Genomic DNA, 17,671 nt, shown 5'->3' on the forward strand with positions numbered 1-17,671 from the left:
ATCCTCAGCAGAGTGTCATGTTTCTTAAAGGGGCCGCATATTCTTAAAGTCCCCCTGTAGTCAATCATTTTATCCCTTTAAACTCATCTTTGATCACCAAAATGACATATTTAAGCGTTTTTTCCTTGAAAAAAATATTCTGCACCTCTTAAAATAGATTGAATGTAACTCTACACCCTTGTCTCATCTAGTACACATGGTTCAATGAATATGAAAATTAGCCCCACCTCTGAGTATGGATGGGAAAAGATTCACCGATTTGCATCTGTGCATCGGCATAAAAGTTAATGACGCGATGCATCGATTTAAAAAAGTGTGCATGGAGGCAAAAACACCACATAAACAATATTAAAACATTGATTTTCACCACAGGGAGCAAATACACTATCGTCATACTTATGACTTAAACAGTCTAGTCACCTGTACTGGGTTAATCAACCGTTATCAATACCAACAAAAATATATATTTTCGTTGACTGACTTGTGCCTAAAATTAAAGTTACCCAATAATAACTTGTTTATGGAGCTGTTACATAAAATCAATGTCATAATGTGATAATGCTCATATGGAAAACAGCACTTTTGCTTGTATATGTTGCTTGATTTTATGATACTTGCTTGTATTGATCCTACATATAATTATTTTTAAAAAGAGAGAGAATTTTTTTGGTCCCTATATCTTACACGTAACAGATAGTGAGACAAGAGAGAGATAAATTACACTAAATTACTTTGGTGGAAACTAAAAAAATATCATTCTCACTTAACAAATCAAACATAAATGAATTTAACATTTTTCTAAATGTTCTCTTTTGAACTAAAAGCCTAAAAGAGTTGTTCTGTGCAGTCTTGTGTCCACAATTAAACAGGAGCAAACACAATTGAATAAGTAAATGTCTTGTGCATTTATGTGAAACAATGATAAAACCTAATTTGATATAGTCTGTACAGTGGAAATGCGGTTAATGATTTCTGACTGACAAATAATGAACAAATCAAACAAATGCAAACAGGTAAAAGCGAAGACCCTACCGGACAGAGTCAGTCTAGAGTCGGAGAGTCCGGCTCAAAACACACATGATTTCTCTCATGATCTGTATTTTCTGCTGCTGTTCAGAGTCCAGCAGTGAAAAACTCTTCTCATAAACACTTATTAGACTTCTCATCTGCATAAATCTTCAGGTGTGTGATGGATGTCTGAGGCTGGGATCGAACTCTGGTCTTCTAGTGCAGTGTTTCTCCACCTTTTTTCAGTCACAGCACCGTTTGAAAATGTAAAAAAATACACAAACACGAATACCAACATTCTTCAAAATATCTTCTTTTGTGTTCAACAGAAGAAAGAAACTCATACAGGTTTGGAACAACTTGAGTGTGAGTAAATGACGACAACATTTTCATTTTTGGGTGAACTATCCCTTTAATACTACTGTTTTCATTTGGAGTGGACTGTTTATTGTAGTCTGCTTTTTGGTTTATTGGTGTGTGTTTCTACTGTTTTCTCTTTTTAAAATTGTGCAATTTGCTTGATTTATAAAATATCCTGTTTAATGCCTTACTGTATGTATTCATATGCTTTTATCTGGCACAATGTATAAAGACAATAAACACTTAAAGGTGCCATGTGTAAAAATTGAGGTAAAAATATCCAAAAAATTTGCTACACGCATCAAAAGAATGAGAAGAAATAAGGGCGATGATGTCATTAAAAAAATGACAAGTTATAGTGCTGCAGAGATATCAACCTGAATTAGCAATAGCATTACTAGCCACGGCCCGACAGGTGTTGTAATACCAGTTTCGGCCATGGGAGGCGGTATGCGAGCAACATAACCACCACCAGCCCAACTGCAATACACGAATAACTCGCACGGCTTGTGGACGTACTTGAACCTGATGTCAATCGTGTGGAAAATACAGCCCACTACTACATTTCAGTTCAGGGAAGAGAGCGGAGGAATGGCTGAAGCCCTTGGCAAGAGACCCTTACCACCACCACACCCACCCGCTGCAGGGATAAAACGCGCTCGGAATCGCAAATAAAATCTGATAAAAAAAGGAACAGAACCAGAGTAAACATTGGCACTGCTTTCCATCGCTGGAGACAACTAATGGCCATGAAAGAAATGAGGTTCGACTCCGAACTTGCAACATTTCTGTTTATTATAACAACCTATATTATGTTTATTAAATGGCTTTCCTGAGGTAAATCTGACATAATTGTTCTCCAGCTATGTTATTGACCTCTTCACGCTGATAAAAAACACTGATTGGTAGATATTATGTATGAGGAATACATTTCGGTAAGTTGTAGCCTACTGTATCTTTCAACAGTGTTCGTGTTTTTTACTATTAGCTACTAGAGATGATCGGTTCACGTGCGCTAGGGATCTGTCACGTAACATTTACAAGCGCCAAAACGGTATTTATTGTTTGAATTGCGTAATAAAATTGACAGAATCTGAGAGCTGAAATTTTTTTATATCATAACTAACCTGCTCTGTCTAGTCTGTCGGTCTCCATGTCCTCTTTGCTTCGGGATTTTTCTGTGCGCGAGAAAATAGATGTGTGTCGTGAGAGCGTGTGAAAAGTGTCAATTGCGTGTGTCTCACGGTGAATGCGTGATAGTTGGCAGCTCTGGTTACGTTGGTCAACATCAGCGAATGCTGTCTGTCAAATTAATGTAATTCAAACTAACGATAAAAATGTAATATGAACAAAACGAATATGAACATATTCACTGGTAAAGGTGAAGGGGAGTAGCTTGAAGATGTCATATTCATAGAGTAGACACACTTTCTGGAGGTATACTGCCCCCATCTGGTATGGAATGTGGAGTATGAATTGATTTTTTTTTACACATGGCACCTTTAAATCTTATTCCTGGATTCTCTTTGTATGTTTGTTTAAAATGGGGTCATAAAGAACATTTTCATGAATGGTTCTACAAAGAATCTTGTAAAGTGACAGTACAAAAAAGTTCTTGCAGTACAAAAAACAAGGCTCTTTATGTCACTAAGAAAAAAAAAAGGTTCTTCTCACTGTGAAAACGCCGTTTTGGTTATTTCTGGCACCTTAATTTAGCTGAGATAAGTTATCAAAAGATAAAAAATATCATCATAATAACCTTGTCTGATTCTGAAATGTTGCCATAGTAGCTACTACACATTCAACAGTTCAACCAGCTCACCAGAACTTGTTTTCAACACTTTTATTAATCATATGCATTGTAAATTGATAAGTCATGATCTCAAGAGACGTATCCAAAAACTGATTAGGATTTGGGGGTTTGTTCAAATTTGGGATGATGAATTGGAAATAATTTTGTCCAGGATAAAGAATAAACATTATAATATTCAACATTAGAGAGTTCCAACATCTTTATCCAAGCTGAACTATAAGGTGACGCTCTTCAGCTTCATCCACAGTGGAAGAAGTACTCGGCCTCTGACTGATCACCTGAAGGAAAAGGAAGATGTTCACATTCGTACAACAATGGAAACCTGTACATGGATTAAATCTGAATAAACAATGTGCATCACTTGATCAAAGCATTCAACACTGGTATATTAAATCTTACTTGTTTGGTAGTAATCGTACACTTTAATCACAGCTGGCTTGAGATTCTTCACTTGACGAACCTGTTTCATTTGTATCTGGTAATTTGCTGGAATATTTTGCGGGATCTACAGGAGGAAACAAACTCATCAGTCATGGACATTACGGATAAAACGTTTATGAATCAACATAAGACATAAAATCATATGAATGTTGCTGTTTTCTCACCTCCTTCAAATACACAATGACACGATCATCTTTAGAATCGACCCGTTCCACAGGGTTTCTGTACATTCTGAAAAACATTTTAAGCTGTGGGGAAAAAGTGCTGGTTAATTTCTAAAAAGAGAAACTCTAGAAATGTGTAAAATTTTGTGATGAATCACTCAAACGCACCATTGATGTATCAGCTTTGAATCCAGATAAGAGTTTAATATCCACAATGACCATGTTAGTCCTTTCCTGTAGACCATCATATCTGGAAAAGAGCAAATGAAAAGGATCTTAAATGCCTCACTTAAAGTCCTCCTGTGGTGAAAATCAAGCTTTTAATGTTGTTAATATGTGTATGTGATGTTTTTAATATGCTTTAAGACAAACCACGTGAAAATTCACAATTCAACACCATTTCTGAGTATTTTCTCCTTAAAACTGCAATGAACCAAAGACAGTCTCAAAAACACGGTTTGAAATCGCTGGTGTTTCTGACGTCACAAACTACCTTGTAACCAATCAGATCAACGTGTGATCGTCAACGAGTGGATCTCTGAGCTACTGTGAGTGAGTGAGTGGAGATGTAAGAACTGATTTTCCTGCTAAGACAAAAGCTGAGATAAAACTCACCCTTGCAATAAAGCAATAAAACGCACCCTGGACAGAAGATCGCACAGGACATCGTCCTGTCCAAACTTTTCTCCTTTGAGAAAATTTAGGAGAACTTTAGGAGATTGAGAACTTTAGGAGACCTGTTCTCCTCTTTGGGTGGTGTCTCTTCAAGATATCTCCCCTCTCCTCCGAAACCAGGTGTTACCCCCTGGGGTACATGAAGTGACCCAAATCAACCCTAAAAAATATTGAAGGGTATTAAGGGTAGGTGACAGAGCAGTCTTTGGGAACCTGTAACCAGGGAAAACCCCCATGTATTACTGTGTCAGAGTTTTCTCAAGTCTTACACTTGGAACACACTCACACACACACCACTGTGTGTCTCTGTCAGGAATACATTGCTTACTTTTAGAGTCATCTTTGAGTAATTTATGTCATGTATTTATTATTTCTGAATTGGCTTTTAATCACTTGTGTAATTGGCATGATACATTTTTACCTGACAAATAAATGTTACATCTTGATTTATTCTGAAGTTTTCTGAAATCATTATTTTAGTAGACTATGAGGAGGCTGGTGCTACCGCAGCTCTGTGTCCAGGATAGGTCAAACTAAAGACGCATATGAACGGAGCAGTAGGCACGTCATTTGAAGACCTTTTGATTTCTGTCTATCACTGACTTGGCAAGTTGTATGGAAGTGGCTAAATCACTTTTTTGTATGAGTGAGCAGTAGGCAACCAACTAAAGAGGTATTAGCAAACCCTGCACCCTCTGACCAAGATCAGACTGGCGAGGCTGTGTCCGTGAGATCCACGTAAACCCGGGGCGTGTGACTCTGTGTGGCATTGGGTCCCTTAATGAATGACTAATTGAAAATATGGGATCTAAATTACTTCATAATCAATATTTATGATTATTTTCTAATAAGAAACACAATCTAAATTTGATTATCATTTGAAATTGGAGTCAGATTAAGCGTAAAGCTAAAGGAATATTGAAACTAAATTCCAATAAATTAAGTGAACTTCACTGGAGCGCTGAAAAGACATACACGCCTTCGCCCAGGCCGTTGGATTTCCGTCGTTGGGCCAATGGGTGATCTTTACAGAGGCGGGGCTCATTTACATATTCATAGAACCGCGTATACTAAATGAGGCAAGGGTGTAGAGTTACATTCAAGCTATTTTAAGGCATGAAGGAAAAAACGTTTAAATGTTATTTTGGTGATCAAAGATGAGTTTTAAGGGATACAATTATTGACTACAGGGGGACTTTAAATACAAATTCTCTTACTTGACAGTGAATTTCAAAATGAAATTTTGTCCCAATGTTTTGCAATCTCCCTCAATCTTAGCATCAATGCTCAATGCTTTAGCTTCAGTAGGAGTGGGAATGTTGTAGAACTGAGCCATCTGAGAGAGTCAACACAAACAAAAACACATTCATAAATCATCTTACAGCAGAATAACCACCCTGACAGCAACATAAAGTCAACTAAGATCCGGCCCACATCTGATACACGATGAATCCACATCTACCAGATGTGGCCCGGATCTGGGCCGACACCATGTTGCTGGTCTGGGCATAAAATGCCAAGAGAGAAAGTGAGTGTGAATAAATGAAGCTGAACGCACTACAGACCTGCACAGACACACATGTTGAGCCCTTCACTTCAATGCTGTATTTGGCTGGAAGTTTCTGCAGCTGCTTCTCCTGGTACAGTAACTTGTTGTCCTGATTGACATTAAAGTGGAGAGTGTCTCCTGCTGACCGTACCGTCACTGTGCTGGAGCCGTCAGAGCTGAACACTTTGGTGGCGTACAAAGACAGAGCCTGAAGAGCCACCACTGTGTCCTGGGAAATAAAGGTGTTCAGTAATGCCACTTTTACTCATTCACACCAGCAATAATGTGTTTGATTGGAGAGGTTTGAGTAACCTGTGTGGAGGAGAATCCTCCATAAGCATTCTGCTGCTTCACAAGCCAGCTAACAATCCTGTTAGCATAGCCCAGATCAGCTGTAGTGACAGAATCTGCAGTGAGAACAGCAAGCAGCACATATGAGCTGATCTCCACTGCCAGAGAATCAGAGTCATCAGCAGAGCCAGACTGAGACCAGTGGAGAGAAGAGCCTTAAGGACAAAAGACACACGCGTAACTCAAGGAGCATGATTAAAACAAAAAGGTCACACTTTAGAAAACTGTTCCATCATTAATGAATAACTTCACAGAAACAAATGAGTAACACACTATTAACATTCTAGTTACTACTATTATTATATCTGTGGAATACTTGATTCTGATTGGTCAATAGCACCATCCAGTGGTGTGTTATTGCTCGACAACAACCGCTGAAAACACAGGCTCAACAGGCTTCATGGAAGTTTTTCTTTTGGTGAGCTAATAAAATATTAAAACTCAGTCGAATCAATATTTTGTGTACGGTTATTTAATTATGCCATCCAGTCTCGTGGACTCGCTCTCTCTTGTTTCATTCAAATGCAGATGCTGCCATTTTGCGAAAAAAAAATTGTACACTGTTGGATTATTAGACAACAAACAGGTCCGTTTAATTTCAAATCAATATCTCTTATCCCCATAATTATTTATGTGGTGAAATGCTGTGTAATAAGTAGTATGACTGTATACCGTATCTCTTAAATGTCCTGTAAGAGATAGCCCAGTGGTCAGGGAGAATAATTTGAACAAGCGGGCAGAGGTTCAGTGGATCTCCAAACGGTGGTTTATTATAATAAGAGAAAAAAAAATAATATTTACATTGAAAGGTACAAAGAAGACAAAACAAAACTGCAACAATGTGCAAAAAGGCTACACCAAATAATTCGGTCCAATTCGCAACAGCATCACACCTCCAGCCTTAAACAGACCAAGACTGCCTGATAGTCTCTATAGTTCCCTATTTATAAGGGCTAACTCCACCCTCAGCCTGTTCCAAATGAACAAGCAGGGAATACACATACAACACATTATACACCAAAAATAAAAATAATAAAACACTAAACATATTCACAAATAACACTGTGTAAACCCATGGGTACTTAACCACCAACACACTAAACCAAAAAAAAAGGAAATGAAAAGGGAAAAATTGTTTACCAGATATTCCCCCACCCCCATACAAAATTACCAATGGTTCAGTCCAATTAGGCAATGCTAATGCTACAAAAACATGTTTGAATCAAACGGACTGTTTGATGGTGCAGCATGGGATGAGACCAGTAGGCCAACAGCCAAAACAAAGTTTTGGGGGTAATTCTTTCAAGAAATAAAAGGTAATTCTGATTGCAATTATACCTGGTTGTGAAGTTAATAAAGAAAATTAATCATTGAGTTAAACAGAAAACAAAATGTATATCAGATTCATTCCAAATGGGGGAAACACATTACAACATCATTCTGATCTTAAAAGATGGTAAATGCCGGCACAATCAGATAGTGATGTGTGCATGTGTATCAAGTCCATGTAATTCATGTCCTGTCACCAAGCTTAACTTGTGACATTTCCCCCCCCCCCTTCTCCAGACACCTCGTGAGGTGTCCGTGAAAGATAGTCCGCAGTACAGTTTTGGGTGCCTGATCTATAAAGGACTTCAAAATCAAATGGTTGAATAGCTAAAAACCACCTTGTAATCCTGGAATTAGTGTCTCTCATTTGCCCCAACCAGGACAGGGCCCGATGATCAGTTTCCAGTCTAAATTTTCGGCCCAGCAAATAATAACGTAGGGAGTCCAGGGCCCATTTAATAGCCAAACACTCCTTCTCTACCGTAGAGTACCTAGACTCACGGGGAAGGAGCTTCCTACTAATATAAGCCACCGGTCTTAATTGTCCTGACTGCCCCTGTAACAAAACGGCTCCAATGCCGTGCTCAGAAGCATCAGTTTGCACAGTAAACTCCTGTTCAAAATCAGGACTCTGCAGTATTGGCTCCTTGCATAGAGTGTCTTTTAAGCCCTGAAAAGCAAGTTCACATTCATCAGTCCACACCACCTTGTTTGGTTTGTCCTTTTTGGTGAGACTGGTCAGTGCAGCAGCTTGTGCAGAAAAGTTTGGTATAAACCGTCTATACCATCCATTGAGTCCAAGGAAGGACCGCACTTGTTTCTTCGTCTGTGGTCTTCCAGCAGACTTAATAGCCTCAATTTTGCTGACTTGAGGCCGAATCATTCCATGACCCAGAACGAATCCCAGATATTGTGTTTCTTGCTTGGCCAAAAAACACTTGTCAGGGCGAAGGGTGAGTCCTGCACTTTTAATCCTCCCTAGAACATCTTTCAGATGAAGCAGATGTTCTTCCCATGACTTGCTATAGACGACAATGTCATCTAGATAAGCCGCTCCATATCCTTCTGTACCTCGTAGGAGCTGATCCATCATTCGTTGAAAGGTGGATGGTGCCCCATGGATGCCAAAAGGCAATACCCGGAAATGGAAGTGCCCAAATGGTGTTCGGAAGGCTGTCACTTCCTGACTCTCTGGGGTCAACGGAACCTGCCAATAGCCTTTACACAGGTCTAGGGTGCTGATGTACTTAGCTCGTCCCAGTCGTTCCACAAGATCATCTACCCTGGGCATGGGATAGGAGTCAAATTTACTGACGCTGTTTACCTTCCGAAAGTCCAAGCAGAAACGAAGGCTGCCATCCTTCTTGGGCACCAAGATGACTGGACTACTCCACTCACTGGCAGATGGCTCTATGACCCCCAGATTCTGCATGGATTCTAACTCCTCTTTAAAGACAGGCAAGAGTCGTTCTGGTATTCTGTAAACAGGTTGGCGAATGGGTTTAGCATTGTGCAGGGTAATGTGGTGTGATACCATTTTGGTCAGACCAGGTGTCTCTTTGAATAGACCCGGTGGTATCAGGTCCAGTAATTGCTTTTTCCCATGTTCGGACAGTTGGCCCAAATCTAGTTGCGCAGATTGGCGAGGAAGAGGGAAGTATTGTTCCTCTACCTCCTCTTCGTCCTCCACTGCTCGAATGAACAAGGTTTTCTCTGGGCTTGATTCACTGGTGCTAGTTGGAGAAACAGAGGATGGAGGTCGCACATGCCATCTTTTCAGTAGATTAACATGAAATGTCTGCAATGGCTTACTTCTCGATGGAATGTAAACTTCATAAGTGACTGGGCCTACCTTCCGTTGGACCCGGTAAGGGCCCTGCCACTTGGCCAGCAGCTTGTTTTCTGAAGTAGGCAGAAGTAACAATACCTCATCTCCTTCTTCAAAGCTGCGGGTTCTGGCTGTTTGATCATACCATTCCTTTTGACGTGCTTGGTTCTGAAGAAGGTTTTTTCGAGCCATAGCTGTAGTTTTCTCCAACTGTTCCCTCATCTTTAGGACATAAGAAATAATGTTTATTTGACCTGGCTTTGCTGATGCTTCCCAGGACTCTCTTAAAACATCAAGAGGACCTCTGACTGGGTGAGCATAGAGGAGTTCAAAGGGAGAGAATCCTGTTGATGCTTGCGGTACCTCCCGATACGCAAACAACAGGTATGGCAACCACTTGTCCCAATCTTTTCCAGTCTCTGAAACAAACTTTTTCAGCATATTTTTTAGAGTTTTGTTGAACCTTTCAACCAAGCCATCTGTCTGAGGATGATAAGGGGTAGTTCTTACTCTCTTAATTCCTAAGAGTTGATAAACCTGGTGTAGGGTGCGACTCATGAAATTTGGTCCTTGATCTGTTAGGACCTCCTTAGGTATGCCTACTTGAGTGAAGAATCTGAGAAGTGCAGTTGCTACCTGCTTAGCAGTGACTTCTCTGAGAGGATAAGCCTCGGGATACCTAGTGGCATAGTCACAGATAACAAGAATGAACCTGTTCCCTGACTGGCTCCTTTCTAGTGGACCTATCACATCTACTCCAATACGCTCAAAAGGCATATCAATGACAGGTAATGGGTGCAGCGGTGCATAGGGAGGTTTATAACTAGTTGTGAGCTGACACTCGGGGCAAGACTTACAGTACTCTTTCACTTCAGTATACATCTTAGGCCAGTAAAACCTCTTAGAAACTCTCATAAGGGTCTTCATGAAACCTAAATGACCAGACCAGGGAATCGTATGTCCGAGCTCAAGCACCTCCTTCCTGTATGCTTTAGGTACAACCAACTGAGTTCCTTCCTCCCTACTCTTCCTATAGAGAAGGCCCGCCTTGAGAACATATGTTTCTCCCAGGCCATGCAAGAGACAACCCTTTTCAGTTTGCTTAAAGAACTCCACCAGAGAGGGGTCTTCCTTTTGTAACTCAGCTAAGTTGTTGGGTATAGTTACATCAGACTCGGTTAGTTCAGGTTCCCCTAAATCTAGATCAACATGGTCAGCGTTGTCAATAAGTCCCTTCACCTCCTCCCTACGCCTCGCTAACCTCTCTTCATCAGTGGGCTTAAGCTCTGCCTCTATGTCAGCAGTTGAAAAAGGCATCTCATTCAAAACATTAATCTCTGTCTCCTGCCTTTTATCCTGGGTTTGGGCCCTTGTAACTACCCCACACCAAGTGCTGCTCTGCACTAGATCTGACAAAATAGGGACATCAGTACCCAACAAAATGGGGAAGGGGAGATTGGTGGCTACCCCCACAGCCATCAGATAAGGCTGGTTGTGTATTTCAATATATACATCTGCTGTGGGTAACTCTGTTCTATCTCCATGTACACAGACAATGGAGACGGTTTCCTCCTCATTCCACATATCTCTAGGGATGTACTGAGACTGTACCAGCGTACGGGAGCAACCTGTGTCTATTAGGGCAGTGAGTGGTTTACCATTAAGCAAGACGGTTATAGTGGGCTCTGGGTTGTGGACATGGGTGGGGGAATGATTAGGACGGGGCACCCAACAAAGACTGGTGGTTTTGGGCTTTTTCAAGGGGCAAAAAGGGCTAGTATGACCACGTTCTCCACAATTAAAACACACAACATCGGTCCTGTCAGAATGTTGTCCTCCTTGTGGGGCCTTAGCAGTATAAGTCTTATTGTGGATGGGCTTCAGGATCTTGGCTGGACTAGTGGTATAAGAGTTTAAACCAGCCCCAGTTCCTTCAGACTTACCCCTGCCAGGATGTATCATGCCTGCATATCGATAGTTGCCAGGGCCTTTTCATGCTGCAATGTAGGCCTCCACATGTGTAGCAGCTTCTTTAGCAGTGAAGGGATTCCTTTCTTTGACCCAAGTCCTTATTTCCGGGTAGAGCACTCGCAAGTATTGCTCTAACACCAAAGTCTCCATAATGTCCTCCTTGTCGCAGCTGTCGAACTCTACCCATTTGCAGAACAGATCCTTGAGGCGTACATAAAGTTCTCTGGGAGTTTCCTCTACTGGAGTCTCACGCCCTCGGAATCTCAGTCTATAGGTTTCAGAGTTGATTTCATATTTTGACAAGATTGCCTGTTTGACCGCATTATAATCCTGCGTCAATATTGGATCCATAGAGACAAAAGCACCCCGTGCTTTACCAGTCAACAGCGGGATAAGGCGTATAGCCCAGTCCTCCTTTGGCCATTTTACGACTTCTGCGAGTCGTTCAAAGGTTGTGAGGTACTGCTCAATGTCGTCGTTGTCTTCCAGCCTTGTCATACGTAGCTCTTGGTCCATTACTCGAGCTGATTTACCCGAAGTAGACACACCAGCCCTGGTGTGTTCAAAGTCAAGCTGTATCTGGCTGACCTGATGCTGGAGGACCTTGTATTGTTGTTCCCGACGGGCCGTTTCTCTCTCTTGCCTGTCATCACGATCTCGCTGATATTCCATAAAGCTCTGGAACATCTTGGAAAGACTGGTGATGGCTGCTTCTCCTCCAGATGAAGTAACTTCAGCAGCAGACGAACCTCCACTTGCACCTTGTCCCAGATCTTGCTCATTGCCCTCCTCAGGCTGACCCCTCAGCTTTGGTGGCATCTCAATGAGCAAAAATAATCCAGCTTGTTTATGACCAGAGTTATCCCACTTCTGACACCAACTGTAAGAGATAGCCCAGTGGTCAGGGAGAATAATTTGAACAAGCGGGCAGAGGTTCAGTGGATCTCCAAACGGTGGTTTATTATAATGAGAGAAAAAAAATAATATTTACATTGAAAGGTACAAACAAGACAAAACAAAAACTGCAACAATGTGCAAAAAGGCTACACCAAATAATTCGGTCCAATTCGCAACAGCATCACACCTCCAGCCTTAAACAGACCAAGACTGCCTGATAGTCTCTATAGTTCCCTATTTATAAGGGCTAACTCCACCCTCAGCCTGTTCCAAATGAACAAGCAGGGAATACACATACAACACATTATACACCAAAAATAAAAATAATAAAACACTAAACATATTCACAAATAACACTGTGTAAACCCATGGGTACTTAACCACCAACACACTAAACCAAAAAAAAAGGAAATGAAAAGGGAAAAATTGTTTACCAGATATTCCCCCACCCCCATACAAAATTACCAATGGTTCAGTCCAATTAGGCAATGCTAATGCTACAAAAACATGTTTGAATCAAACGGACTGTTTGATGGTGCAGCATGGGATGAGACCAGTAGGCCAACAGCCAAAACAAAGTTTTGGGGGTAATTCTTTCAAGAAATAAAAGGTAATTCTGATTGCAATTATACCTGGTTGTGAAGTTAATAAAGAAAATTAATCATTGAGTTAAACAGAAAACAAAATGTATATCAGATTCATTCCAAATGGGGGAAACACATTACAACATCATTCTGATCTTAAAAGATGGTAAATGCCGGCACAATCAGATAGTGATGTGTGCATGTGTATCAAGTCCATGTAATTCATGTCCTGTCACCAAGCTTAACTTGTGACATGTCCGTCTAGTTTGAACTTGTTGCGCTATCAATAGCTCTCACCGCGGAACCTTTGCGTTTAAAGAGCTAGTTAAATATTTTGAATCAGATCAATATTTCGTGTCTAATCATTTACTTAGTCGTGTAATAAGCGGCATAATGCACATTCAGTTGTTATCTCAGAATAAACCCCTTCTGGCTCACGCAAGACCCTCCTGATCACCCTGTTGGGTTTATTCTGAGAGAACAACCAGCTGGATGTACATTATCCCATACTTAACTAACAAGAAACTCTGATTAATGAATTAGTAAGAAATAGTTGAATGTGGTAGTTCACTATTAGCTAATCAGTAACTACTACTTTTTCATAACTCACAGAGGACTACAAAGAACTACTGTATACAGGCTCATAATTAATGTTAATAATCCATAATGTATAATATAAGGTTATAGTAATCCACTAGTAATGACTCAAGTGTTACTACATCCTTCTAAAGGAACTACTAATAATTTGGATCAGTATTCTAAACTGAAGATCATGGGAACACGCTAGTAATGACTAAAGTTTTACCAAATCCAAAATCGTACAAAAATCTTAAAAGCTTACAGTTACTTCATAATTACTAGAGAGTTATCATGCTTTTTTCACTTTAGAATATTGATCCAAATTATTATTAGTTCCTTTAGAAGGATGTAGTAACACTTGAGTCATTACTAGTGGATTACGGTTACCTTATATTATAAATTATGCAATATTCATGTTAATTATGAACCTGTATACAGTAGTTCTTAGTGGGAGGTATGAAATAAATAGTAGTTACTGATTAGCGAATAGAGAACTACCACATTCAACTGAGCCCTATTACTTACTAATATGTTAATCAGATTTTCTTGTTAGTTAAATGTAGTTACAAGAATGTTAATAGTGTGTAACTCATTTTTTCCTGTGTAGTTATTCATTAATGATGGAACAGTTTTCTACAGTGTTACTAAAAACAATAGTACAGTCATAAAAGACAACAGAAAGTCATCAGAAACAAACCTCTTACCATCTGAAATAGCAACATCTTCCAGTTTCTTGAAAAGCTGCTGTCGAGTGTCCGTGTCTCTAGCCAGACTGAAAGTGTAGGCGAGCAGGGCAGTGGTGTAAGTGTTTTTGACATTCTCAATGACGGACCTCAAGCATGACAAACCTTTACTGACGACAGGATCCTGTGACAAAAAAACACAGAGGAATAGACGCTGTGAGTGTCATTTTTCTATGAGTTTATACCATGTTTCCTACAGATGAACTTACTGTGACTGGAGTTTCCAGTTCAAGCAATGATGCAGTGATGTAGGCAGTCATGGTCACATCATCATTCACCCCACCCTAGAATTTATTAGAAATAAAGGATAAATAAATCAACACACTCAAACCACTGAAGGAAAGTTCATCTAGACAAACTGTGATGTTGGCTTGAGAAAGTCTGAATAAAGATGAGATAGAGAGATAGAGAGAAGATGACAGACCTTCATTCTGTTGTTGAACAGTGTTCCCTGTAGGATAAAACAGCCGTCTGAATCCCGTCTGCTTATTAACCAATTCTTTGCACTCTGAATAATTTTTGGATCAATAAATATGTATTTCTGTGCTTTGCCAAAGGACCTCAGCACAAAGGTAGTCAACCTGATGGTGTGGAAGATATAATTAAAAAAATGTCATGAATGAATGTACAATGAATTCCATCCACCATAAATCTCAAAAAGTGATTTGAACTGAGACAATTTTTTTTTAATGTGTTAATTGGGTTTATTATTGTATAGATTACCTTGATAGTATTTCTGTTTAGGGCTGGGTACAGAGTACGATAGTTTTACCGACCGAATTGCTTCGATACTATCGAGTATCGAAAAATGACTTCTTGTTCGGTACCAGATTTCGATACCTAAGGGTTAACTCGTCAACGTCAGTGAGCCAATAAGCACTAGAAACAATAGTTTACGCGGTTATGCCCAGAGACGTGGCTCACGTGAAGTGTGTAAGCGACTAAGCGTCCCAATGTATGAGGCGCCGTCTAGGGCTTAAATCAAAACTTCCTTCACGCACACATAGCCTATATGAAACATAATAGAAGCAATTGTTTCCGCCACAGAATAAAACATTTTAAAATATAATTGCGACTTTTTATCTCACAATTGCGAGTTTACATCTCGCAATTCTGACTTTATTTCTCAGAATTGCGCGATATAAAGTCAGAATTGCGTGAAATAAAGTCGCAATTGCGTCTAATAAAGTTAGAATTCTGACTTTTTTTCCTCAGAATTGTGAGATATAAAGAACAATTCTATGGAAAAAAATACGTTTTTTTTTTTTTTTTTTTTTTTACCTCAGAATAGTTATATTTCTCAATTCTGAGAAATAAAGTCAGAATTGCGAGATGTAAACTCGCAATTGTGAGATAAAAAGTCGCAATTATCTTTTAAAATGTTTTATTCTGTGGCGGAAACAAGCTTCCATAGAAACACCTGCATACGCATATAAGCAGTCACACATACATAGGCTACTGTTGAATGCTCAAACAAATACATATGAAATGCACAACGACACACTTAAAGTCGGTCACGCAAATACACGCAAACTCTCCACGCACAGAGACGCGAGCACACACAAACTCTCCGCGCACATACTCGAGACGCGAGCACACACACACACACACTACCCTAAAGATGTGGAAAAGTCAATCAAAAGTGTGGCTACATTTCTCCAGGCTCGATGCCAATAGCGCGCGATGCAGTTCCCTTTCGTTGTCACTCCGAGTTACGTCGGATGACGACGAATGGGGTTTCGCTTAGAAATCCTATCATCTTCGAGTATTAAAACACGAGCCAATGGCAAGGAAATGCCATGGGTCTGCGGAATTTGCATAGCGTAACTCCGCCCCACCCTGGGGGTATAAAGGAAGTCGCGAGCAACATGCAGATATGTTTTCGCTTCGGAGCCAAGTTCAGTACTTCACTCCACAAGCCTTTTGAGTGTCATCTCAAATCTCTTCGAGACGAGCGGCTCTTCAGTGTGTTGGTGTGACGGCGCTTCCAGCGAGATCGCATTTCCTGCTGCTGGTTTGTGCAGTAATCTGCCGACAGTGAGTGTGCTTCTCCCTGGGTGCTTCAGCACTCTGCTGAGCTTTTCCACTCTCTAAAAAGAGCTGCACGCGGCACGTCTTTTTCAAGACGGTTCGCCCGTGTATTTTCTGGATGTGTGTGCGTCAGTCATCTGCCTAACGGTCGCGAGCGCTGTTTTGCGTGTTGGGCTTTATCACGCTTGGCAGCGCTCGTTGATGAGTCATGTTTTCATTGCGGGAACATGACCATCGCGATGTTTATAGATCAAGACTCAATGATCTCCATGTGAGTAGAGTCCCCTCTGCCACACCCCAATTTATCTCTTCCTCGAGAAGGGATACTTTGGCTGGTGGCCAGGGTGATCTGAGGGTTGGTGTGGCACAACAACCGACGATTCAATTCCTCGGGCCACACCCCCCTCCACATCGCAGACCATGCACTCACAGCATCACAAGGCGGGCTTGATTCCTCTGGAAATGAAGTTTCGACTGCGTTGCCTCCCACGGGAGTGCCATCGTTGCCGGGACCGATCCAGAGCTGTCAGCCATGCTTTCCCGGGCAGCTGAAAGCATCGGCTGGAGTGGCCCCGCCCTCCCCCCGAGCGCTGTAAGCTTCTCCCGGACGTGCATCAGGACGCCTGCGCTGCGCGAGACTCCACGTGACTTTCGCGGCCCGCGGGTGTCCTCCGCCTTCGCTGCTTTCGATCGCACGGCGATCATGGTCTGTATGTTCCCTGTCACTATAGTGGCACGGTCATGCAGTGCTGTGTGTCGCCTGCGCCTTCGATGCAGTGCTGTCCCGGGAGTTCTGTCGAACCGGCCGCAGTGGAACGCTAGTCCTTCCCTGGCCAACCCTGGCAGAACGCGGAAATTCTAACCACGCCCCTATGCTGGGACGCTATGCCTCCCATGCCCGGCCTGGTTGTTCCGCCACGCACACTACTGACCTCGCTCTCGGGCGACATCGGTACCTGCGTGATCCTGGGTCAGGTGATGTCCACTATGTGGTCCAGACATGGGCTTAGCCAGGTTGATGTGGCAGGGTCTGAGAATTCATTTTCTCAGCTCCCCCATGTCCCAGGCTGAGCTCTTTGGCGGTGTGGCTTCGACCACTTGAAGCAGACTCGGGTCCGGCACCGATGGTCATCCATCCGTGCGGCCTCCTCAGTCTGCTTCCCGCCAAGCCCCCCTCCATGCGGCTGCTCCCCTCTGGCCTGCAAACGGACCTGAGCAGGAGGAAGCCGCAGGAGGGCGGCGCTGCCCGTCTCCGCCCCTTAGACTGCCACGCCAGCCTAAGCAGCACCTTGAGGTGGGCAGCCTGGTCGGCGGGGTGGTTGAGGACTGCGCCCAACAGTCTTCGATC

At 41.8% G+C, this 17,671-nt stretch overlaps 1 protein-coding gene across 2 annotated transcripts in view; it reads right to left on the reverse strand.

The window, feature by feature from the left end:
• Window positions 1–3,196: 3,196 nt before the first annotated feature.
• Window positions 3,197–17,671, reverse strand: part of LOC311296618 (alpha-2-macroglobulin-like) — a 34,740-nt gene continuing 20,265 nt past the window's right edge. The window contains exons 25-35 of one of the 2 annotated variants that reach the window (XR_014628637.1): window positions 14,717–14,873; window positions 14,502–14,576; window positions 14,254–14,416; window positions 6,323–6,516; window positions 6,027–6,239; window positions 5,679–5,797; window positions 4,402–4,621; window positions 3,955–4,036; window positions 3,787–3,870; window positions 3,581–3,686; window positions 3,197–3,459 (exon numbers count right to left, since the gene is read on the reverse strand). Coding sequence is in view for 1 of the 2 variants with exons in the window: in XM_084418464.1 (XP_084274590.1) it covers window positions 3,419–3,459; window positions 3,581–3,686; window positions 3,787–3,870; window positions 3,955–4,036; window positions 5,679–5,797; window positions 6,027–6,239; window positions 6,323–6,516; window positions 14,254–14,416; window positions 14,502–14,576; window positions 14,717–14,873 (1,234 nt within the window). In the remaining variant the exon portion in view is untranslated. The remainder of the gene's footprint in view (window positions 3,460–3,580; window positions 3,687–3,786; window positions 3,871–3,954; window positions 4,037–4,401; window positions 4,622–5,678; window positions 5,798–6,026; window positions 6,240–6,322; window positions 6,517–14,253; window positions 14,417–14,501; window positions 14,577–14,716; window positions 14,874–17,671) is intronic. The other variant, XM_084418464.1, reaches the window with a different exon arrangement.

This window comes from Rutilus rutilus (assembly GCF_951802725.1).
Source record: "Rutilus rutilus genome assembly, chromosome: 9".
In the NCBI taxonomy this organism is placed as follows: Eukaryota; Metazoa; Chordata; class Actinopteri; order Cypriniformes; family Leuciscidae; genus Rutilus; species Rutilus rutilus.